This window comes from Myodes glareolus, chromosome 1 (assembly GCF_982192425.1).
Source record: "Myodes glareolus chromosome 1, mMyoGla1.1, whole genome shotgun sequence".
Lineage (NCBI taxonomy): Eukaryota > Metazoa > Chordata > Mammalia > Rodentia > Cricetidae > Myodes > Myodes glareolus.
In genome coordinates this window covers 68,744,815-68,770,890 of record NC_142026.1, presented here as the reverse complement: position 1 = coordinate 68,770,890, position 26,076 = coordinate 68,744,815, and the positions used below count along the sequence as shown (strand labels likewise).

General features: G+C 37.6%; 1 protein-coding gene across 2 annotated transcripts in view; it reads right to left on the bottom strand.

Annotated features, from left to right (window-relative positions):
• Positions 1-26,076, bottom strand: part of LOC125396010 (sulfotransferase 2A2-like) — an 87,345-nt gene that overhangs the window by 29,571 nt on the left and 31,698 nt on the right. Inside the window, exon 4 of one of the 2 annotated variants that reach the window (XM_087908934.1) lies at positions 5,383-5,477. The exons of the other annotated variant lie outside the window; for it this stretch is intronic. Within the exon in view, the coding sequence (XP_087765060.1) occupies positions 5,383-5,477 (95 nt within the window). The remainder of the gene's footprint in view (positions 1-5,382; positions 5,478-26,076) is intronic. 2 annotated transcript variants of the gene reach the window in all.

Here is a 26,076-nt window from a genome sequence, read left to right as displayed (position 1 = left end):
GCTGGGTATAGTAGTCTGGGCTTGCATTCATGGTCTCTTAGTTTCTGCAGTACCTCTATCCAGGACCTTCTGGCTTTCATGGTTTCCATAGAGAAGTCTGGTGTAAGTCTGTTAGGTTTACCTTTATAAGTTACTTGATCTTTTTCCTTTGCAGCTCTTAATACTCTTTCTTTAACCTGAATGCTTTGTGTTTTGATTATTATATGGTGAGGGGATGTTTTTTTTTTTGATCCAGCCTATTCGGTGTTCTGTATGCTTCTTGAACCTTCATAGGAATATCATTCTTTAGGTTGGGAAAGTTTTCTTCTATAATTTTGTTGAATATATCTTCTGAACCTTTGATCTCCAATTCTTCTCCTTCTTCTACCCCTATTATTCTTAGTTTTCGTTTTTTTTATTATGTCCCAAATTTCCTGAATGTTTTGTGATGAGAATTTGTTGGATTTGCTGTTTTCTTTGGTCAGAGCATTTATTTTCTCTATGGTGTCTTCATAATCTGAAATTCATTCTTCTCTTTTGTATTCTATTGGTTATGCTTGCTTCTGAAGTCTCTGTTTGTTTACCTTGATTATCTATATCTATGTGGCCCTCGGTTTGTGTTTTCTTCATTGCCTCCATTTCAGCTTTCAATTCTTGAACTGTTTCCACTACCTGTTTGATTGTTTTTTCTTGGTTTCCCAAGGTGTCGTTTATGGATTTACTCATTTCTTCAAACCTTTTGTTATATTTCTCTTCCATTTCTTTACTTATTTCTTCAATCTTTTTGTTATACTTCTCTTCCAGTTCTTTAAGTGAGTTATTCATATCATGTTTAAGGGACTGTATTGCTTTCATAATGACACTGTTTTCCACTTCTTTCGGAACAGGGTGTTCAAGTCCTTCTGTAGTAAGATCTGGTGTTTTCATGTTGTTTTTCAGATTGTTGGAGGAATTCTTGCCTTGGCGTCTGCTCATCTCTTTCTTCAACTGTTCTCTAATGGATCTTCTGGTACTTGGTCAGGTTCCCCCCTCTGATGAATCTTCTGCTAGAAGATCAGTGCCCCTTTGGCCAGGATTCTTGCTGAGCTGATGAAGGGCCTACCTTTCCACCCCTGGCAGGCAGGCTATTGAAACACAGCCACTCCCTCATGCTGGGTTACACTTCCAGTCCAGTTCCAGCCTGAACAACTGTTTTTGAGAGACATGGGATTGAAAGAGGGACTGCTGAATTAAACAGCCTAGATACTTTAGGAATGCCTCACCTTTAAAATGAAATTCATAAAATGTATGCATTAGAATAGAGGTTATGCTTTTGTTTGATAGGAAATGAAAGGCTATGGATTCATTACAGATTAAAGAGGATCAGGTTTGATCAGGGGAGAACAACTGAAGAATTTTGACTATAGATATATAGAAATAAACCAAGAAAAACTGCAAGACAGGTAACACATATTTTCCCTTCTCATACATAAAAAAATTATCTTTGATTGGCTCATGTACAATGCACAGTCCATACTTGTGTGAATGGAGATATGTATGCTGCCTTTGAAGTTTTGTTGTTTTCAGAGTAAGGAAACCAGATACCAATGAAAGCAGGTAACCCAGGCAATCCAGTCTCTCAGAGTGCCTCTGTTATAGTTTCCTCAGAGTTCTACTTCCAGAACAGCTTCACAGCTTCTGACCGAGTTGTTCCAGTCCCACAGACTATTATAGCCAGGATTGCAGATAAGCATTGCACAGAAACTGGACACCAAATGTTATAGTTAGTTATTTTAGGACTTGACCATTTTGTTAGTTTTCTCAGGTTTCCTTAAAAATTCCATCATCTGAGACAACAGAAAGCAATCTAAAATACTCAATGTTCACATTCCAAGAAGTAAGGTGGTTGGTTTTTGGTCATTTTGTGAGTTATGCATATTTGTCATTTAGGGGGTGGTGGTTACAAATTGTTACTGGTTATGGTCATAGAGAATACTAAACAAAGGAGATTAGATTCAGGGGGATATAGTATAGAAATGACGGGATAAAAGCATGGATTGTTGAGTATGCTTTTGAACAACCATTAGTCTCAAATATTTTACACTGATATGGATTTTTGTATATTGATACAAATTTAAGTTTAGTTTTGTTATGCTGTGTGTATATTTCTATTCTCTTCAATGAATTGTACCTAAGCTTCTCACTTAAAAAGTAATATATAGTTCTAGTTCTTGAAAGCTATTTAGAATGATAAAGAAATACAGGTTAGCAATTAGTAATCTTTATCAATTGAGATCGAAATCATGATTGGCATATTTTCTAGATTAATCTCAGACATGTTTTAAATAGATGAACTTCAAACACTTCAACAACACAGAGAATATGGAATTTCAATTGTTTTGATAACATGAGGATTTTCATGACAGTGAGACACGTCTGTTTATGGAAGCATCAATTTGCTTCAAAAGGGGATGATGGGCATAAAAGAACCTACATATGGAGTTTGCATTAATTTGTGGCAAGGTTAGCCATTGCAAATAGAAACTGTTCTTGTCTCAACTGTTGACAGAATGATGCATAAATTAGAAAAGCAGGACACAAAAGAAGACAACTGTCAAATTTTGCCAAGACAAGAAAGACAGTCCTTCAAAATTCCTGACATACAGCAAAGTCTGTCAGATATTTTAGACCCATACAACAAAGATGGATGCTTGTATGTTACAGAGAAACCATGCAGACAGCCACTTCTCTTTGTAATTTCTAGAGTTTTGGAAATTGTTTGCTCTAAACTTTCTGTTTACTCAGGTAATATTATATTCTTCTTGAGTCTCTGATGGAGTTGAAGATTAAAAAGTCTAATTACAGATTTCCTTATTAATAAGTTCAGAAAAGAAACTCACAAGAGGTGTGTAAAGTGTATAAGGTTGAGAGACATAAGAGCTTAAAATGTTTATCTACAAATGTTTTAAGGTCTAAAAAGATAGTTTGGGTTGCTAATATTAGCTAGGATAGAAAGTGAATTAGGTAGAAAACTTTGTTCTCTAATGGATAGATAATAGAGTGTTTTTATATGAATTTAATAAATGCAAATAGACTGAACATTGTAAATGTAGTTCCTATCTGATACTTGCTCTTATTGTATATAGATTTACTGTGTTAAAGTTAAACCTCTTTCTTTCTACTTAGACAAAAGGTGGAAATGTTGTGGCATAATCTTTGTTTGCATGATGAATGTGTGTCTTTGCTATAATACCTTCTGATTCATTTAATAAAGACCTAAAGGGTCAATAGCTAGACAGGACATATAGGCAAGACTTATAGCACAAAGAAGACTCTGAGAAGGAGAGAGGCCAAGAAGCCAGCCAGATTCAGAATGAATTGGATATACAGAATTGGGTAGAGGTAAAAGCCAAGTGGTAAACATTAATTAACAAAAATATGGGTTAATTTAAGAGCTAATTGAGACAAGTTTAAGATAAAGGAAAAGGGTTCATAATTAGTAATAACTCTTCACGTTATTTTTTGGAAAGCCTGCTCATGGGACAGAAAAAGATCCCTTACAAGATTTCTTTTAGGGAGGCAAGGATATTAGAGATAGGGTCTCATATAACACTAGTTTAATTCAATGTTGCTTTGTAGAGGATGATAACCGTGAACTTCCAACCCTTCTGTCACCATCTCTGAAGTGCTGTGATCACAGGTGTTTTCCACGACACCCCTTAAATGCACTGGGATATTTTATCTCATGACAGGTTCTCACTATGGATTCTGTCTTGCAGGATAGAAATTACTTTGGGGACCAGACTGACCATGAGATAACAGAGAACAGAGATCTATCTATCTGTCCTTACCTCTAAAGTGTTTACATTGACAGTGTGTAAAATCATACTCAACTTGTCCTGAGACGTTTAAAGAAGATTATACAAATACTTCTAGACATGATCAAGGTCTAGAATGGAGGCTTGTGCACAAAGAACTTGACAAAAATTAATGTTGATGGAAATGGAATCAATTCAGGAACCCCAAACTGAAGGGAATCTTATGCTAACTGACCATAACACACTTTTACAACAATTCTTAGAAATGTTCTCATTAATTATTACCTGGGTATTTCTGAGAGGTTTTGTTTTGTTCTGAGCTAGAATCTCATGCTATAGGTCAGATGGGCATCACATTCACAATCTTTCTACTTCAGATCCCAAATTGTTGGAATTTCATCTGTGTACTGCCACCATCATGTTAAACCTAGAATTTAGTTACAACATGGCAAAATCTCGGAACACTGAAGTTTTTGCTTTGAATCTTGCACCTTCCCCCGGTGCCATGAAGTTTTATGGTTCAAAACATTTATTACATATTTTATGACAGCCACAGATAATATTTCATGTGAAGGTAATCAACTGTGACGTTAAAAAGAATGTAAGTGAGCAGGCTTACCACTCCCCAATTCCTTGCTACCTGTGATGGGTGGGAGAGCTTGTCCTGAGGTCATGAGTGTGGGAGAGCAGGCTATGAACCTCATCCAGACAGCACAGTAGAGATGACCATGTTGGAGGGGTTTCAAGTGAGTGGCACTGAGAGTGTGAGCACAAAAGCTGATCCCACCCCACTGTCATGTGGTGACATGGTTGACAAGAAGATGCCCTTATCCTCTATCCCTTAAAACCTGTAGCAGGCAGGAGAGAAGGCCCTGGGGTCCTGAGAATTGGAGAACTCATCCTGCCCTTAAAAGACTGCAACACATGGGAGGTTGGTTCCAACAACATTCCTTTGCAGCCCACTAAAGCTGACCCTGCTGGCAGTGATGTAGGTGAGCCAGCCCTAAGGGCATGAGAGCAAGAAAGCTGGCCCTAACCCTCCTATAGCAATTAGAAGAGCAGGCCCTGCATGTCACCTGGGCAAAATGGTGGAGTTCATCCTGGTTGATAGGAATACAGAGGAGCCAGACTCAAGGATGTGAGATCAGAACTGGCCTCTCTCTTTGCTGCCTGCTGCATTAGGTGAGCTATCCAGGGTAGTACTGCAGAGATTGCTTAGGTGCTGATGATGAACAAAAAATGTCAGGTTCTTGTCCAATTTATTTGTCCATATGTACTTGGAAGGAGGATTAAAGATTAAATAAAAAATAGACAAGAGACAATAGATAGAATTGTTTTGCTTGTTTTTTTGAGATGAAACTTAAAGTTGGGTGGGTAAGGAGAGTGGAGAACCCTTAAGGCCTTGGGATGAATATGATCAAATATGTTCAAAATAATAAAATATAATGAAAAGAAAACATCAAAATGAAAACAAACAAAAAAAAAGAAATCACAGCTCTCAGTAACCTTCTTTACCATCAGTCTCTGCACCTGTAAGGTAAATAGTGGCTGAAGGACTATTTCTTCTAGTCTTTAACTGTGTGATGCCTGTAAGAATGATGCCTACCTTTTTCATGTCTTCATAGCTTAATGTCAGAAAATTGTTCCATTTTCTCATGGACAGCCAGCCACGGGTGTGTTCAAACCATGATCCATATAAGACTTTGTGTGGAGAAGAGGAAAGTGTCAATTACAAAACACGAAGTTGTGGTCTGCTTGATACACTTTACTTTTCTGAAAATGGCAGAAACTTTATTTAAAAAAACTAAGCTAGTTCACATTTACAACATTCAACATGATGTTTGACACACATACAAACAGTGAATTGACAAGATCAAATTCATTAAGAAACTTGTCACCTCATAAACTTACCACTGATGCCATTAGGAGACAATTCTACTGGCAGGTTGCAAGGACAGGAACATATGCTGAGGAAATTAATCACACTAGTACAGGAAGTCAGAGGATCTTGTGCATAGCCAGACCTGGACATTTATATTACTACCTTGTCTGTAGATCTATCTTTACCCTTTCTCTGGGAGAGCCCTACCCAATGGCATTCACATCTAAGATTCCAATATTTCTCAATAGTGTCTCATTGAGACCCAAACCTCCAAAACATGAGTAAATAGACATCTGGCTTTATGCAAAAGCTTCATGCCCCATCACTGTGTTATTCTGATGTGTTCTCTACAGTCCTAGGGTCTTTCCTGTTCTTGCTTTGGTTGTACTCACTCTTCATGTCTCAGCTTCCATTACACACTTGCACTGCTCCCCATTACCTGAGGGACTAACTTAATCAAGTCAGAAGAGAAGGCAAGAGTTCAGACAGGTTGAGACAAGTAGGAAATGTAAATTTCAATTATCTAATACTAGACTGGAAGTTAAGGGTAACTGACCTACAGAGAATTGTAAAGAGACGGTGAATTATACAATACAGTAAAGAGTTAAGCACTTAAAGAGGTGGAAAGTTGGAATCAGGAGATGGCTCAGTGGAAAACATTTGCCATACACATATGAAAACCTTAGTTTTAATTCTCAGAAACTGTTTAAAATTGGTTATGAAGTCTCTGTTGGTCACTTACTGTTCCTTTCATGAGACGGGAACAGAGATAGAATTTCCTGAAGCTATGGCAATGCAGAGATGAACAAAAAGAGACCCTGTTTCAAACAAAGTACACAGAAAGGCTCAACCCTTTATGTTATCTTCTGACTTCCATCTCAAACCTTGGCACAAACATGCCCACATTCACTCATAAGCATTCACACCATCATAAAGTCATATCTATCTATCTATCTATCTATCTATCTATCTATCTATCTATCTATCTATCTATCTATACACACACACACACACACACACACACACACACACACACACAGAAAGAATAACTAAATCCAAGCCAGATGTGGTGGCACAGATCTGCAATGAAGACCCTCAGAAAGTAGAGACAAGAGAAGATTGGAGTTCAATGCCTTTTTCAGATACTCAATGATTGAGTGTCTAGCCTGAATTCACCCAGACCCTGTCTCAAAAGAAACAAAATAGTCAAAAATCACACTAATGAAAACACAATAATAAGCCTAAGACTTGTATCTAGATGAATATTAACAGTGGTTTTGCCATGAAAGTGGTAAAAGGGTATTTATTTGGGGGCAAGGATTACAAATGGCATGCCAACTGGGCTGCCTCAGTCTTGCGACAACAAGGATAGCCTTGAACTACTAATTCACTGGAATTAAGGCCTTTATACTGAGTCTGGATATGCATCAAATCACCTAATGCCTTCATCCAAAAACAAACAGCCACAAGGTCTGTGTAGTAGGAAGCCACTTGTTTCTTCCTGGCTGCTCAGTCCTGAAATAATCACACAGAAACCATATTATTTGCAATATTGTTCAGCCAGTAGCTTAAGCATATTTCTGGTTAGCTCATATCTTAAATTAATCCGTTAATCTCTGTATTTCCATGAGGCTGTGGCTTACTGGGTAAAGTTCCAAAGTCTGTCTCCAGCAGGGCTACATGGCTTCTCACTGACTCCACTTTCTTTCTCCCAGCATTCAGTTTGGTTTTCCCTGACTAGCTCTGTTCTGCCCTGCTCTGCTATAGGCTCAAAGCAGTATCTTTATTAACCAATGTATTCACAGCATACAGAGGGGAAAACCACAACAGGTCTTCAGGCTAGTGGGAAATTATTTTCAATAAACAGACAACTAATTACCTTACTCATGGTGAAGTGTACTACTAGGAAGACAAAAAGATTTGAAGGCAGAGATGGGAGAAATGGTATTTTATATGGTATGGAATGAAATGAAAGCATGAATCAAGGTAGTATGACGTTGCTAATGATTACACCAATAAAGGAAGTGAGGGGAATAAGGCATCTGTTATTTTATCTGCGTGTTGAGAGAGAAACAGAGAGACAGAGACACAGAGAGACATAGAGAGTGAGAGACAGAGAATGCTTGTGACATTTCAGAATTAACTCAGCATGTGTGTGAGAGGTGGACCTGCTGATTAGAAGAAATATAAAGGATACGACAATGTGGGACAGAAAAATTTAGAGCAATCTCAGCTTCATCTTTATATTCAACACACCTGTGTCTGCAATTCCCTACAGATGTATAGTTCTCATTAATTAATATTTATTTTTAGTGTTTGATTTTGCATACCATGCTCTTATTCTTCATTGTTCCTACAAGTTACAACAGAGATTTATCAGGCCAGATGTGCTCAGCAACGCAATAGTAAAAGAACTTTTATGGGGTAGTTAAGTGATTTGTTATTCAAATACAGCTTGATCCTTGGGAGGTGATTTATGCCTATTATTGTAAACTTGGCCATACACCCATGTCTGGAGAGATCATAGGTCCTAAGTAGGGTTCTTGATGTTGCTATTAATAAATAGTCATGCTGTCAAGTTGTCTTCTAAATGTTTGTAGTAATATCCATGGCTATGTGCTGCTGTTCATCTTTGTCAGAGAAGATTCTTTGAAGCCTTAGCTAATTGTTCTTTATCAATAAAAGAAAAAACCATGAATCAGATATTGGACTAAGAACCTGAAAGATTAGAGAAGCATGGGAGCAAGTCATCAGTGCTTTCTTACTTGTTTGGTTCTTTTCTCCAAAAGGACTGAATTTCTCTCTTAGCCCCACCTTTCCACTTTCTGTCTCCCATCTATCTGCAGTCTTCTAAACCTCTATCATTGATTTTGGTCAGCTAGTGACTAGTTCTGGCCTCTGTCTCCTAGGAAACTTTATTTGTCAGAACACAATCAAAATATTATACAACATTTTTCCCTTTTTGTTTAAATAGAAAGCAAAGGTTTTAAGTTACACAATAAAACTCTAAGTTTCAATACAATAAGTATTAAAAGTTTAATACAATAAGTACAATATCTATATACAAAGATAATCAGGTAAGATTTACATTAACAATGTCCAACCCATTTCCATTTGGCAAATTCAGAGAAAATACTCTATTATCTATCCTGTATTGTTGATCCAAATTTTGTACCTAAATCACTTTATATCCTCACTTGTATTACCAAACTAAAATTATCCTTTTAATGTCTCTCATCCTTATATACTTTATACCTCTTTGTGAATTTCTTTTTTGAATTTGGTAACAATGAAAACTATAACCATCTAGTATTCAACCCCATCAGAAACCTGTGAAACATATAATATTACCTGAGTAAATCAGAAGTGCAGAGCAAACAACTTCCAAAGCTAAGAAATGACAAAAACTGCCGGTTTCCTGGACAGTCATCTGAAGTTCTCGTAGGTAGTCAAGTTTGGTAATGTATAGATCAAGTCGGACATTTCCTTGACTTGTTGGCAAGTGCTAGAAAAATCTTTTTTCAAATCCTTGCTATTAACATGGCATTTCTTGTGAAATTGCGATGTGTCTAGTACATTTCCTACCAATAGTTGATCCATTAATCCATCTCTCTCATAATTGTCTTGTACTAGAGGGCCTGGTAGATCCATATGAGATCTGATATGTGTTATATATGGGGTGATTTCTATTTCTGGTTATTTTTTGTAATTGAATAAATAACAAAATCAAATTGGAATTATCTGGAATGAATTCAGGAGTCTCAATATTTATAAAAAATCTTTCTGTATATTGAGAGTCAGTGACTGTATTAAGAGGTTCTGAAACATCTAATAATACCATGGAAAGAACATATATTTATGACTTTTGAATAGAATTGTAAGGGCTTTGAGTCACTTTACTTAAACTCCTTGGCATAACATTTCTTTCCTGATTTGTTTGCATCAGTATAGAATGTAGAGGTTTCCAGAAATTGGTGATCTCCATACAATGTGTGGAAGGATGTAATTAGTTCTCTTTATAAACTGCATTCCTTTGCTTTTGGAATATTTGTTGCTAATATCTCCCCCAAAATTACTGCAAGCTCTTTGTCAATGTTCATTTTTCTGTCCAAAATGAAGAAATTTTAGCATTAGTTAAAAATACCACAATTTCTGCTGGGTCTAGTTCTGCCAATTGATGAAGCCTTAATTTTTCTTTCAGAACCAACTCAGAGACCTTATATACATAGGTCTTTAATTTTTCCTTTGTTTTTGTGATAAAATATCAATTTTAAGATAGTCTCTTCTCTCTGTATTAGAATTCCTATAGGTAAATGCATAAAAGGTCAAATAACCAGAATGCAATCAAGCTTTGGATCCAAATGATTTATACGCTCATCCTCTAATTTCTTTTCAACAAAAGCCAATTCTCTCTCATCCTCAGATGCTGTGGGACAATGTTCTGTACCTTGTCAATTATATTTTAATAAAACGTTGATTGGTCAGTAACCATGCAGGAAGTATAGGTGGGACAACCATGCAGGAAGTAGAGGTGGGCTGATGAGAACAGGAGACTTCTGGCAAGAGGAAAGCAGTCTACAGCTGTGACCCAGTCACAGAAGAAGCAAGATGTGACTGCCTCACCAAATAAGGTACTAAGCTACATGACTAACATAGACAAGAATAGTGGGCTAATATAAGTTATAAGAGTTAATAAGAAGTCTGAGATATTAGGCCAATCAATTTATAACTAATGTAGAACTCTGTGCATTTCTTTGGGTCTTAATGACTACAGGCACCAGGCTGCTGCGGGAGTTCCTTCCGCTCCTTCAGCCAATAGTCACTGAGATACAAGCCCACTGGGGCATGGTCTCTCTTTCTTTAAAAAAGCAGCAGCAGCCCTCCGTTCTCTTTTTTGTTTCCTGGCGCTTCCAGCTACTAGATTTCTTTCCTGATCGTGCAGAGGGCTGTTGTCTGGGATGGTGATCTGTAAGTTTTTTTCCTTTAAATAAATAATCATTCTATTAATCATAATTCCAAACTGATGTGGGATTGTTTGTGACTTACACCTTCATCTGGTACCCAACGTTTGGTTTTAGACACCTCCCCCCATCCTGGCTGTCTGCCTTCAGCTCAGTTTGGCACAATCCCTCTCTCAGCCACGGCCTTGCCCTGTACGTGGAGCCAGCAGTTCAATATAAATTATCATGCAGTGACTTTTCTAGATATTTTCTCTTTACATGCCTCGGATTGACTTCAAGTCCCCATGCAACCTATCATTTGCCTCCCCATGTGGATTTAAACCCCATGCCTCCCAGGCTCCACAGGCCCAGACAGTCTCTGCCCACTTGGTTTGCTGTCTTCTGAGTGTTTTTTAAATCTCCCTTGCAAGCGCAGCCCTTCAGTGGCGTGAATCAGAGCACAAGCAGTTGCCAAAAGCTGCAACCCCTCGGGGTGACTCTGTCATGTGGAGGCATATGTGGCTTCTGGGTTTCTTTTCTCTACCCCTGGATTCTGGGTTTCTGGTTCCATGTATGGAATTGATTTAATTACATTTACTTTGTTGAGCAACTCATATTTCCCAATTTTTAACAAATACTAAGGCAGACACTGAAACAGGACCCCGTTTCCATCACTTTTGCAGTGGTTCTAGTCATGACTTGGCAACAGCACCACCTGCTGGATAATAGGTAATATAGCAGTTTTCATTTCCAACTCAACTTTTACTGCTTTCTTTACTAATACAATGGATTATATCATGTGAAGTTTGTATGACTATGGGGATACCTCATTGTTGTGGGAGTAACTTCCGCTGCCTCAACCAATAGTCGCTGAAATACGAGCCCACAGTGCAGCGGGGAGCGACTTCCGCTCCGTCAGCCAATAGCTGCTGAAATACCAGCCCACTGGGGCGTGGTATATTTCTCTTTTAAAAAGAGAAGCATATCCGGATCAGGCCCTCTCTTGGTTCCGGCTCTTGGTTCCGGTGCTTGCTCCTGGCTCCTGCTCCCGGCTCCTGCGACTAGGCTCCCTTCCTGACGGTTTATAGTGTATGTAAGTTTTACCCCCCAAAATAAATAACCCCTTAAAACATAACTGGTGTGGGATTGATTCGCCGATAATTGACACCCAACGTTTGGTTTAAGAACCGCCCCACCCCCCCACCCCCAGCTCAGCCTCCCAGGATACACAGGTCCGGACAGTCTCTGCCGGCTTACTTTGCCCTGTTCGGCACGGATTTTTAAATTTCTCCTTGCAACGTGAGTCAAAGAGCTCACAGTGCAAGCTCCCTTTGAAGTTCCAGCAAGCTGTTTGAAACCCCTGCCATCCACCATAACTGATTAGGAGTGCTGCAAGCAGCTTGACCCTTAATCCCAGCACAGGGACACGGGGCCCAAAGCACTAGGCCTCTTTAGCAACAGCGTAGTGGCTGTGTCACGACCCTCTGCATCCGGTTGAACAGAGCAGCAGGGCCTTGTTTATTGCCTTGTTTATTGGCCACTAGAAGCTCTCTGACCTTTTGTGATCTGTGGATTTAATGTCTGGATTTGAGTGTATATATTCTAGAGTTTACTTCCTCAATCAACACCACTGCCACGTGGATTCAGGTGCGCCCCACCTCCTACTGGCAGGCAACGATCATTACAGGTAAGATTTTTCTTTTCGGTTGAAAATAAATACATACATACATACATACAAGTATAATTTCCTTTGATTGAAAATGTCGGAAAATATTACTATCCAAAAGTTCAATGTTTTTTTCAGTTGCGCTATGGAGGATATTCTGAAGGATGTCTCAGATATTCCTCTTACTTTGTTATTCCTGGGATCTGTTGCTTTTCTGGTGTTTGGCTATTTTATAAGAAAGATACAGTCCTTACAGACTGAATCTACAATGCTGAGGGCAGAGATTAAAACCTTAAGAACAATTCAGACTGATACCAACCTCCTCAAAAAAGAGTTTGGAGATTTCAAAGAAGAAACTAGATCAGAGTTTGGAGATTTCAAGGAGGAAACTAGATCAGAGTTTGGAGTTTTCAAGCAGGAGACTAGATCAGTTTGGAGTTTTCAAGCAGGAGACTAGATCAGAGTTTGGAGTTCTCAAGGAGGAGACTAGATCTTTGTTTGATATGACTCGGTCGACTGACCAAAATATCAAGAAGGTACAGTCTGATATTGCTTCTTTAGAAGGGAGCGTCACTGCTCTGGAGGAGGGGACAACCAAAATGACTCATAACCTTCAGTCCATGACTGTAAGTGCTGAAACATTAGCTGAGAGGATTATAACCATTGAATGTGAAAATCGGACTTTATCAAAAGGGTATGATAGATTAATTGACAGGATTTCCATACAAGAAGGCACAGTACATGCCATGAGGATTATGTCCAAGGAGGAAATAGTGTCTCTGACGGACAAGCTCCATGCCTTAGAATCGTTAATGAAGGCTTTGGAGCATAATACTGGACAGGAGATTCAGGACTTACAGAAGGCAATGGTGAGCAGATTTAGTAAGATTGAGGAAATCATAGACTCTGATGAACAGGTAGAAAGGCAACCTTCACCTCAAAAAACTCTCAGTCTACATAGAGTTATACCTGCCTTTCCAGTAATAACATCAGAAAAGATAACTGGCTCCAAAACCCCTAAGGTCATTAAAGAACATACATGGGAGCCTATACGTATAAATGATCTGAAAGAATTTAAACAAGCAATTGTGAATTATGGACTACATTCATCCTTTGTTAGGGAGATGTTAAAATCCTGGGCTCTGAGCAACAGGGCCACCCCTAAAGATTGGAACCAGCTCACATCAGCTGTCCTTGAGAACGGACCTTTATGGCATTTCAAATGCCTATTCAAACAAGAGGCCAGACTTTTACAACAACAAGAATCAGTGAAAGGAATTGAGGTTTCTCTAGATCAAATTCTAGGGGAAGGACCTTACTCTGATCCTCAGGAACAAGCTCTTTATGATGAAAACATTTTATTCATATGTGCTACAGCAGCTCTAAGGGCCTGGGACAGGGTTCAAGACTCAGGTCAGAGAGTAGAATCGTATGTCAGGGTCAAACAGGGTCAGAGAGAACCCTTTAGTGACTTTTTGCAACGACTAACTAAGGCTGTACAAATAGGGATACCTGATCCAGAAGCAATAAATATAGTAATTGAGTCTTTGGCATATGAGAATGCCAATGTAGAATGCAAAAGGATCCTGGGGCCTTTAAAGCTCAGATCAGCGCCTTTGGACGAATGGGTTTTACATACAATGAATGTTGATACATTTGATTATGGCAATGAAACATGGGTGCAAGAAGCAATTTCCAAAGGTAAAAGGAGACATCAGATTACAAAATGCTTTCATTGTGGCAAAATGGGACACATGAAAAGGGACTGCAGACAATGGAATTCCAGGAATAATGCCTCTTCTAGGAATAACAGGAATAGGAGGACTCAGCCTTCAGGTTTATGTAGGAGATGTGGAAAGGGCAGGCATTGAACGAATGAGTGTAGGTCAACAAGAGATAAACAGGGCAACCCGTTGCCATCGGGAAACTCAATAGGGGGCCTCTCGAAGGCCCCCATGGCAAATGTGGTCCAGTCATTTCTGATCACTGCAGAGAACATGCCTCTTCAGGGAAATTAGAATGCCCCATGCCTGCTGTTAAAAGCAATAACGGCCTGAAGGATGAGTTAAATGCGGTGAATGAATCAAGAAATCTAAGAGGACAGAGTAAACGAATATTCTGGCAGACTTCTATAAATGAACAAAGACCACAGCTAAGAGTGTGTGTAAATGGCAAACTTATTACTGGCTTACTGGACACAGGTGCGGATGTAAGTATCATTACACCAGAGTCTTGGCATCCTCATTGGCCTCTTCAGGAGGTAGATATTCAGTTCTTAGGAATTGGAACCCTATCTCGAGTAAGACAAAGCACGAGATGGGTCAATTGTATAGGTCCAGACGAACAAATAGGAAAACTAAGGCCATATGTAGCAAATATTGCAGTGAATTTATGGGGCCGTGACCTATTGCAGCAATGGAACACCCAAATTAACATTCCTGCTGCTTCCAGAGCCTATATTTCTGAGGACAATATTACAAGATATTACAGATGGCGGAAACCAGCCATTAGAGCTACACAAGAACACAACACAATTGATGGCTCTTCAGAGGTATCAACAGCCATGCCTCTACAATGGTTGACTGAGAAACCAATATGGACTAAACAGTGGCCTTTAGCTGAGGAAAAGTTACAGGCTTTAGAACAGCTGGTACAAGAGCAATTAGATGCTGGACATATAGAAGAATCTACCAGCCCTTGGAACTCTCCTGTGTTTGTTGTTAAGAAAAAATCTGGTAAATGGAGAATGGTGACAGATCTTAGAGCTATCAACAAGGTTATTCAACCTATGGGCCCTCTGCAATCTGGAATTCCTCTTCCCTCCCTGTTACCAAAGGGATGGCCTCTTATAGTTATTGATCTGAAAGATTGTTTCTTCACTATACCATTACAAGAAAAAGATAGAGAAAAGTTTGCCTTCACAGTGCCTACCTATAATAACTCTCAGCCTGCAAGGAGGTACCAGTGGACCGTCCTCCCACAGGGAATGTTGAACTCTCCCACCCTGTGCCAATATTTTGTAAGCCAACCATTGAAAATTACATGCAAACAATTTCCTAAGTCCATAATATACCACTATATGGATGATATCCTGATATCTGATCAAAACAAAGATACCTTAGAAAGGCTGTTTGAAGAAGTAAAACTAGTATTACCTAAATGGGGATTGCAAATTGCTCCTGAAAAAATTCAGAGAGGAGATTCTGTTAATTATTTAGGTTATAAAATAGGCTTACAAAGAATTAAGACTCAAAAGGCACAAATCAGGAGAGACCGGTTACGAACTCTTAATGACTTTCAAAGATTATTGGGAGACATTTCCAGTCTACGACCAGCTGTTGGGATTACACCTGATCTAATAATTCATTTAAACAAAACCTTAGATGGTGACAAAGATTTGAATAGTCCCAGAGAGTTAACAGCTGAAGCAGAAAAGGAACTGATGATGGTTGAGGAAAAATTACAGGAGGCACATGTAGATAGGGTGGATCCAAATCTTAGTTGCATTCTAGTTATATTACCTTCCAGAATTTCTCCTACAGGAATTTTAATGCAGAGGGAAGATACTATTTTAGAATGGATCTTCTTACCACAAAAACCAAGTAAAAAATTAAAAACTTATGTGGAAAAAGTCTCTGAATTGATTATAAAAGGAAAATTGAGACTTCGTCAATTAGCAGGTATAGACCCAGCAGAAATTATAGTGCCTTTCACTGCTGATGAGATAAAAAGGTTGTGGGAAGACAATGAACTATGGCAAAGAGCTTGTGCTAATTTTTTGGGAGAAATCAATAACAATTACCCAAAAAGCAAGAGACTTAACTTTATAAAGAGAACTTCTTGGATCCTCCCTCGAATTGTCCGTGATGCTCCAATAACCGGAGCCCATACATTTTATACCGATGCTAATAAATCAGGGAAAGCAGGTTACAAATCAGAAGAATTGAGTAAAGTGGAACAAAGTCCTTATGATTCTGTCCAGAAGGCAGAATTATATGCCATCCTTATGGTGCTTAGGGATTTTAAAGAACCTCTTAATATAATTACTGACTCACAATATGCAGAAAGAGTTATTTTGCATATTGAAACTGCTGAATTTATACCTGATGATACAGAACTGACCTCATTGTTTATCCAGGTACAAGACATGATCAGAAACAGGCTCTGCCCTATGTATATAATGCATATCCGATCCCATATGGGTCTGCCAGGTCCTCTAGCACAAGGTAATGCAGATATTGATCAATTATTGATTGGTAGTGTGCTGGAGGCATCTGAATTTCATAAAAAACATCATGTCAATAGCAAAGGCTTGAAAAAAGAGTTTTCTATTACATGGCAACAAGCTAAGGAGATTGTAAAGAAATGCCCTACTTGCTCTTTTTTTAACCAAACACCATTGCCTGCAGGGACTAATCCAAAGGGTATTAAAAGGAATGAAATTTGGCAGATGGATGTGTTTCACTTTCCAGAATTTGGCAAGTTAAAATATGTACATCACACCATTGACACTTATTCAGGCTTTCAGTGGGCAACCGCTTTAAGCTCAGAAAAAGCTGACTCAGTAATCACACATTTATTAGAAGTTATGGCCATTATGGGTATACCTGCACAAATAAAAACAGATAATGGTCCAGCTTATGTATCTAGGAAAATGAAACGATTTTTTTGCTTATTATAATATTAAGCATGTTACAGGTATGCCATACAATCCTACAGGTCAAGCAGTTATAGAAAGATCAAATCGTACTATAAAGGATATGCTAAACAAACAGAAAGGGACGAAAGATACCCCCAGAAATAGATTGCATAATGCTTTATTAACCTTGAATTTTCTTAATGCTAATGAGAAAGGAACAACAGCAGCAGAGAGGCACTGGATAATGGAAAAAAACTTCTGAACTAAACCAACCTGTTTATTTCAAAGACGTACTGACCTCTCAATGGAGGCCAGGAGATGTGCTACGTTGGGGAAGGGGTTTTGCTCTTGTTTCCACAGGAGAAGAAAAATTGTGGATACCATCAAAATTAATAAAGGTTCGTTTTCAAGAGGAGAAACCTCTTGGAAAGGAGAAAATGACAGCTCATCCACAATGATGATATTCATACAGTTGGTAAGAAAAACATATAGAATGGGGGCAGGGTTCTGTTCTTATCTCCACAGGAAAACACTGATTTTTGAAAAGTTCAAGGGACCCTGGATATCTGAATACTGACAGATGGAAAATAATGGCCCAATAAGGACTATCAAGAAAACTGAATAGGTTCTGTAAGTAAAATATACTAAATCATATTTCTAAATTTATAGAGCTGGTTTTAGAGTTGGACTCTGGCTCAGTCCCTCTCTAATTCCAAGCCTGTTGTTAAAAGAAAAACTCAGAGTTTCTGGAGTTTCTGTCTCATGTCAAGAGCCATGATATGGGACAGAAAGGAATATGAGTTTAGAAAACATCTTTACTTTTCTTCATATCTATCATACCTTTCATTAAATATATCTATCATGTCTTTTATTGAGTATATGTATGTCTGTATATGTCTATATGATTAATATATGATTATATATTATAATCATATAATATATGATATTAATATATGATTAATATATATGATTAATGTTTAAGTTTTCCACAATGAACAATAAGTTTTTCCTGCAGTGACATTTGAAGTTTCCAGGAAGAAGATGGGGCCCCATAACAACAACTCCACCTGGTTGATATGACATCATGATACTGATAGCGCTACTACAAGACCTGTTTTGAGTACCAGCTGCACAAGACGATTCCAATGTGGTTAACTGAAATGATGCACATCTTGTACAACATTCTGGCCAGTCCTCCACAAAATACTCAGAGACTATTTGCAATTTTAAAAGACATTGATCTTGAAATTTAACCATCATTTTGCTTTCACAGGATCCCCCAGAAAGAACGTCGCCCCCATGACAGCTGGAAGTAATTCTAGAGAACGACATCCCCTCTCCCAGTAAAGTTTGTCCTTGGGTTTAGGGACATCATTTAGGGGTTGGTTATAATTAGTATAGGGTTGAGGGTTGGGGGAGGAATTTTATAAGCACAGGAATCCAAAAAAAAGAAGGATAATTGGATTATGGGATAATAGCTTTGTACTTATGAGTTATTGTTTTTAGACAAATATATTGGTATTGATTCTTATATATTGATACAAACTTTAATTATGTTGACTATTTTAGGCATGCATGCTTCTACCTCTGTTTAAAACATTTTTATGTATTGACATATATATATTGTATTGATATATGTATATTTTACCATATTGCATTGTACACTTCTACCTCTGATTAAGATACTTATATATTGTTTATGTATTGATATATATATTTACCATATTGCAATGTATACTTGCACATTGTTTATACTTGGAGGTCATGTTGTCCCCATTTATTGCACAGTTGTTTACTATTTCAGTCTTTAAGTTAGATAGATATTGAGAATAATATAGATCAATAGTCATCTAAGTTTGTCATTTATAATTAGACTAATCAGGTTCTTTAGATACATAGACATTATATTCAGTATAGATAGATAATCTTCAACCTCTTCAAAGAGCTGTAGAAAATGGCCTTTAATCTAACTCAGAGTTCTGTGGTAGGGAGACACAATTGCTCCTGGCAACACTGATCTATTCCCGAGAGAATGTTGAGCACCAAAGACACTCCACTTGGAGCCTTTCTTCTTGGCAGAACTGGCCTTTGGGTAAAGAAATGCCCATACCTCAACTACTGACAGAGTTACAGAGTATCCGTAAATGGATAAAACAGGACTGTCATATCCTGCCAAGACAGGATAAGATAGTTTTGAAAAGTTCCTTGCCTTTGAAAATGATATGTCAGTTACGTTAGGCCTTAGCCAAAATTGGTTGCTTCAACGCTGCAAACGTGATTTTGGGTGTTTGCCCAGGTAGCCAGTTGTCTATGTGATTTGTTACATGTTCTGGAAGTTTGATTGCACTTCCTAATTACTCAGGTAACATTATTTCCCTTCTCAGATCTTTGATGGGATTGAAGATTATATAAACCTAGTTACTTTCTTTTCATGACATGGCCAAGTTATTTCTTATACAAGACTTAAGCTAGTTAGAATAGGATATTTGTATTTATTGTATATAATTGTGTAGGTTTGTACTTACTGTATATAATTTCGTAGTAGGCTTAGAACTCTCTTACTTAAACAAAAGGGGGAGGTGTTGTGGGAGTAACTTCCGCTGCCTCAACCAATAGTCGCTGAAATACGAGCCCACAGTGCAGCGGGGAGCGACTTCCGCTCCGTCAGCCAATAGCTGCTGAAATATCAGCCCACTGGGGCGTGGTATATTTCTCTTTTAAAAAGAGAAGCATATCCGGATCAGGCCCTCTCTTGGTTCCGGCTCTTGGTTCCGGTGCATGCTCCTGGCTCCTGCTCCCGGCTCCTGCGACTAGGCTCCCTTCCTGACGGTTTATGGTGTATGTAAGTTTTACCCCCCAAAATAAATAACCCCTTAAAACATAACTGGTGTGGGATTGATTCGCCGATACCTCATTTTACTAATTACTAGGTTTCAGTTTTTTTCCATATTATATCATTAAGGAAGAATATAGCACTCCTAAGAATTATACAATCTTTACAGACTAATAATGAATGACTAGTTGAAAGGATTAAAATTATTGAAAATCAGAGGTTATCTGAACAAGTGGATATTATGATAGGCAAAATTGTCTCCATATCCAAGGGTACTAGGAAGTTCCCTAAAATGGTTCAGGCTGTTGAATTTGACGTTCAGAAGTTATCACAAAGTTTTGATAAGGTAACAGACAGAATGTACCTCCAGGTTGCCAATCTACATGATATCCAAGAAAAGTTCAAGGAGGATATATTATCTTTGAAAGGAAACATTAAAACCTTGGAATCACAGGTGCAGAATGGGGAACAAAAAATTGATACTTTAGTGAAATCACTAGAAACATATGCAGGCCAGGAGATTCAGGCTTTAAGAGAGACAATGATAAAAAGATTTGAAATGATTGAAGAAATTATTGGAGCTGGTGAACAGAGTAAGAAGGCACAAGGACAGGATACAATGTCACCACCGGCTGTCAGAACTGGTTTACCCAGAGTTTTAGCATCATACCCTGTAATTTACTCTGACAAAGTGTCAACTTCTAAAGGCTCACAGGGAGTCAAAGAAGCTAGATGGACGCCAATAGGAATGAATGATCTAAAAGAAACTAAGCAAGCTGTCATTAATTATGGTTGATATTCTTCATTTGTTAAGGAAATGATAAGGCTTCTAATGTCAGAGCTACTCCCCATGATTTCTCTCAGCTAGTGTCTGCAGTATAAGATGATGGACCTTCCTTGATGTTTGGAATTTACTTCAGAGAAGAATCCAAACATATGGAGCAGCAAGGAAGAGCAAAAGGTGTGGAGGTTTCCCAAGATCAAATTCTTGGTGTAGGAGTGTATGCTGATCCACAAGTCCAAGCTCTTTATGATGAAGAAGTATTGTCCCTGTGTCACAAAGTAGCCTTGAATGCTTGGGATAGAATACAAGATCCAAGGAAAAGGGTCAAATCATATACCAGGGTTAGGCAGGGACAGAGAGAACCCTTTACTAACTGTTTGCAAAGATTAATTAAGGCTCTGCAAATAGGAGTAACAGACCCAAGAACTAGACAAATAATTCTTGAATCTCTGGCTTTTGAAAATACAAACTTAGAATGTAAAAAGATAATTGGGTCTTTAAGGGCTAGATCAGCACCTATGGATAAATGAATTCAGCATATGATGAATGTTGAGATGATTGGCTATAATGATGAATCTTGGGTAGGAGAAGCAATTTACAAAACAACAAGGAGGCATCAAACTGCCAAGTGTTTTAATTGTGGTAAATTAGGACATTTGAAAAGGGAGTGCAGGCAAGGAATTTCTAGGAATAATATCTCCTCTGAGAATGAAAAAAATAGGAAACTTCAGCCTTCAGATATATGTAGGAGATGTGGTAAAGGCTGACATTGGGCCAACGAATGCAGGTCAACAACAGACAGACAAGGCGACCTGATACCATCGGGAAACCCCTTGAGGGGCCTCTTGCAGGCCCCCAAGCCAAAAGTGGCCCAGTCATTCCCAGTTACAGTGAAGAATGTGTCTCACCAAGAAAATTAAAAACTCCAATGTCTGCTGTAAAACCAATACTGGTCTAAATGATGAGTTAAATGTGGAGGATGAGTCAAAAAAATCCAGTAGGACAGAGCAAACATATATTTTGGCAGAATTCTATTAACAATCAAAGACTAAAGCTAAGAGTCTGTATAAATGGCATTTTTATTGAAGGTTTGTTAGACACAGGTATGGATGTAAGTATAATTACCCCAGAATCTTGGCATCCAAATTGGCATTTTCAAGAGGTAGATGTTCAGTTCCTGGGAATTGGAACCCTATCTCGTATAAAACAAAGCACGAGATGGGTTGAATGCATAGGGCCTGAAGGGCAAATAGGAAGACTAAGGCCATATATAGCCAATATTGCAATAAGTTTATGGGGCCGTGACCTGCTACAGCAATGGAATACCCAGATTAGCATTCCTGTAGTTCCAGGAACTTATAATTCTGGGAAGGATATAATGAGGTATTATGGAAAAAGGTCACCAGCCATTCAGGCTGTACAAGAACATACAGCAACTAGCAAACATTTAGAAGTACCAACAGCCCTACCTTTAAAATGGTTTACTGAGAAACCAATATAGATTAAGCAGTGGCCTCTAGGTGAAGATAAATTACAGGCTTTGGAACATCTGGTCTAAGAGCAACTAGATGCTCACCATATTGAAGAATCAACCAGCCCTTGGAATTCTTCTGTGTTTGTTATTAAAAAAATCTGGTAAATGGAGAATGGTGACATATCTAAGAGCTGTCAACAAGGTAATTCAACCTATGAGTCCTCTACAATTTGGAATTCCTTTACCTTCTCTATTACCAAAAGGATGGCCTCTTATAGTTATTGATTTGAAAGATTGTTTTTTCATTATACCTTTACAAGAAAAGGATAGAGAAAAATTTGCCTTCACAGTGCCTACTTATAATAATTCTCAGCCTACTAGGAGATATCAATGGATATCCCACAGGGGATGCTTAATAGTTCCACATTGTGTCAATATTTTGTAAGTAAGCCATTGGAAATAATTTGTAAGAAATTTCCTAAGTTTATAACTTACCATTACATGGATGACATTTTGTTATCTGATTCAAATAAAGATACTTTAGAAAGGATGTTTGAAGAAGTAAAGACAATCTTGCCTAAATGGGGATTACAACTTGCTCCTGAAAAGATTCAAAGAGGAGATTCTCTTAATTATTTAGATTACAGAATAAGTTTACAGATAATTAGGACACAAAAGACACAAATTGGGAGAGACTGGTTACAGACCCTTAATGACTTTTAAAGATTGTTAGGAGACATTTGCAGTCACAACCAACTGTTGGGATAACACCTGATCTAATAGTTCATTTAAACAAAATCTTAGATGGTGATAAAGATTTGAATAGATCCAGAGAATTAACAGCTGAAGTAGAAAAGGAACTGACAATGTTTGAGGAAAAATTACAAGGAGGCACATGTGGATAGGGTGAACCCAAATCTTAGTTTTATCCTAGTCACATTATCTTCCAGAATTTTTTATACAGGGATTTTAATGCAGAGGGAAGATATTATTTTAGAATGGATATTTATACCACATAATCCAAGTAAAAACCTGAAAACTTATGTGGAAAAATTATAAAAGGTAAACTGAGACTTTGTCAACTAGCAGGTATAGACACAGCAGAAATTAGAGTGCCATTTACTACTGAGGAAATAAAAAAGTTATGGGAAGACAATGAACCATGGCAAAGAGCCTGTGCTAATTTTTTTGGGAGAAATTAATAACAACTATCCCAAATGTGATAGACTTAACCTCATAAAGAGAACTTCTTGGATTCTTCCTCAAATGCACCAATAACTGGAGCCCATACATTTTATACTAATACAAATAAATCAGGGAAAGCAGGTTACAAATCAGAAGAATTGAGTAAGGTGGAAGAAAGCCCTTATAATTCTGTACATAAGGCAGAATTATATGTCATCTTATGGTGCTAAGGTATTGAAAAGAACCTCTTAATATAGTTACGGTTTCACAATATGCAGAAAGATTTATCTTGCATATTGAAACGAATTTATACAAGATGATACAGAATTGACTTCATTGTTTATGCAGTTGCAAGATGTAATCAGGAATAGGCTTTACCTTATGTACATAAGACACACAGATCTGCCTGGTCCTCTAGCACAAGGTAATGCTGATATTGATCAATTATTTATTGGAAGCATGTTGCAGGCATCAGAATTTCATAAAAAACATCATGTCAATAGTAAAGGTTTAAAGAAAAAGTTTTCTATTACATGGCAACAAGCTAAGGAGATTGTAAAGAGATGCCCTACTTGTTCTTTCTATAATCAAACACTGTTGCCTGCAGGGAGTAACCCAAAGGGTACTCAAAGGAATGAAATATGGCAGATGGATGTGTTCCACTTTATGGAATTTGGTAAATTAAAATATGTACACCACACCATAGAAACATATTCAGGTTTTCAGTGGGCAACTGCCCTGAGCTCAGAAAAGGCTGATTCAGTAATCACACATTTATTAGAAGTTATGGCCATCATGGGTATACCTGCACAAATAAAGACAGACAATGGTCCAGCATATGTATCTAAGAAAATGAAACACTTTTTTTTGCTTATTATAATATAAAACACATTACAGGTATACCAAATAATCCTCCAGGTCAGGCAGTTATAGAAAGATCAAATCGTACTATAAAGGATATGCTGAACAAACAGAAAGGGACAGAAAGTACCCTCAGAAAAAGATTGCATAAATCTTTATTAACCTTGAATTTTCTTAATGCTAATGAGAAAGGAACAACAGCAATGGGGAGTCATTGGATAATGGAAAAAATTTCTGAATTGAATCAACCAGTCTATTTCAAGGATGTATTGACTTCACAGTTGAAACCAAGAGAAGTAATACCTTGGGGAAGGGGTTTTGCTGCTGTTTCCACAGGAGATGAAAAAATATGGATACCATCAAAATTAATAAAGATTCACTTTGAAAAGGAGAAACCTATTGAAACAGAAAAATGACAGCTCATTCACACTGGTGATAACCATACAGGTGGTAAGGAAAGCATTTAGAATGGGAGCAGGGTCCTGTTCTTGTCTTTGCAGGAAAATATTCATCTTCAAAAATTCAAGAAACCCCTGATGTTTGAATGGTGACAGGTAAAAAATAACTATACAATAAGGATCATCGAGAAAATCAAATATGGTTCATAAGTACAAATGATACAATGCATACATTTATATATATGTATAGGTATGTATATGTTTATGAATATATAGAGCTGATTTTAGAGTTGGACAATGGCCCTGTCTTTCTTTAAATCAAAGCATGTTGTTAAAAGAAAAAACCCAGAGTTTCTATCTCATGTCAAGAGCCATTTGATGTGGGACAGAAAGAAAAAAGAATTTAGAAAACATCTTTGTTTTTCTTCATATCCATTTTTGTCTTTATCATACCTTACATTGAATATATATGTCTGTATATGTCTATATAAATAATATTTAAGTTTTCCACAATGAACAATGAATTTTCCTGCAGTAATTTTTGAAGTTTCCAGGAAGAAGATGGGGCCCCATTACAACAACTCCACCTGGTTGGTATAACATCATGATACTAATAGTGCTACCACAAGACCTGTTTTGGGTACCAGCTTCACAAGACAGCTAACCGACTTGGTTAGCTGAAATGGTGCACAGATTTTACAACATTCTGGCCAGACCTCCACAAAATACTCAGAGACTATTTGCAATCTCACCAGACATTAATCTTGAAATTTAACCATCATTTTACTTTCACAGGATCCCTCAGAAAGAACATCACCCCCATGACAGCTCAAAGTAATTCTAGAGGACGACGTCCCCTCTCCCAGTAAAGTTTGTCCTTGGATTTAGGGACATCATTTAGGGGTTGATTATAATTTGTATATGATAGAGGGTTGTGGGAGGAATTTTATAAGCTCAGGGGTCTTTTTGAAAAATAAAAGGGAAAATTGGATGATGGGATAATAGATTGGTATTTGTGAGTTAATGTTTATAGATAATTACATTGGCATAGATTTTTGTATACAGATACAAAATTAAATTATACTGAATATTGTATGTATGCATGCTTCTACCTCTGTTTAAAACATTTTTATGTATTGATATATATATTGTATCCATTGTATTCATATATATATTTACCATATTGCAGTGTACATTTCTACCTCTGACTAAGATACTTATATATTTATGTATTGATATATATATATATTTATCATATTGCAATGTATACTTATACATTGTTTACATTTGGAGGTCATTGTCCTCATTTATTGCACAGTTGTTTATGCTCTTAGTCTTTAAGTTAGATAGGTTTAAGAATTGTAGATCAATTGTCATCTATGTTTGTTATATTTATAGTTAGACTAATCAGGTTCTTTAGATACATAGAGATTATATTCTGTATAAATAATCTTCAACCTCTTCAAAGAGCTGTAGAAAATGGCATTTAATTTAATCTTAGAGTTCTGTGGTAATGAGACACAATCACTCCTGGCAACACTGATCTATTCCTGAGAGATTGTAGAGCACCAAAGACACTCCACTTGGAGCTTGTCTTGGCAAAACTGGCCTCTGTGCAAGGAAATGCCCATACTTCAA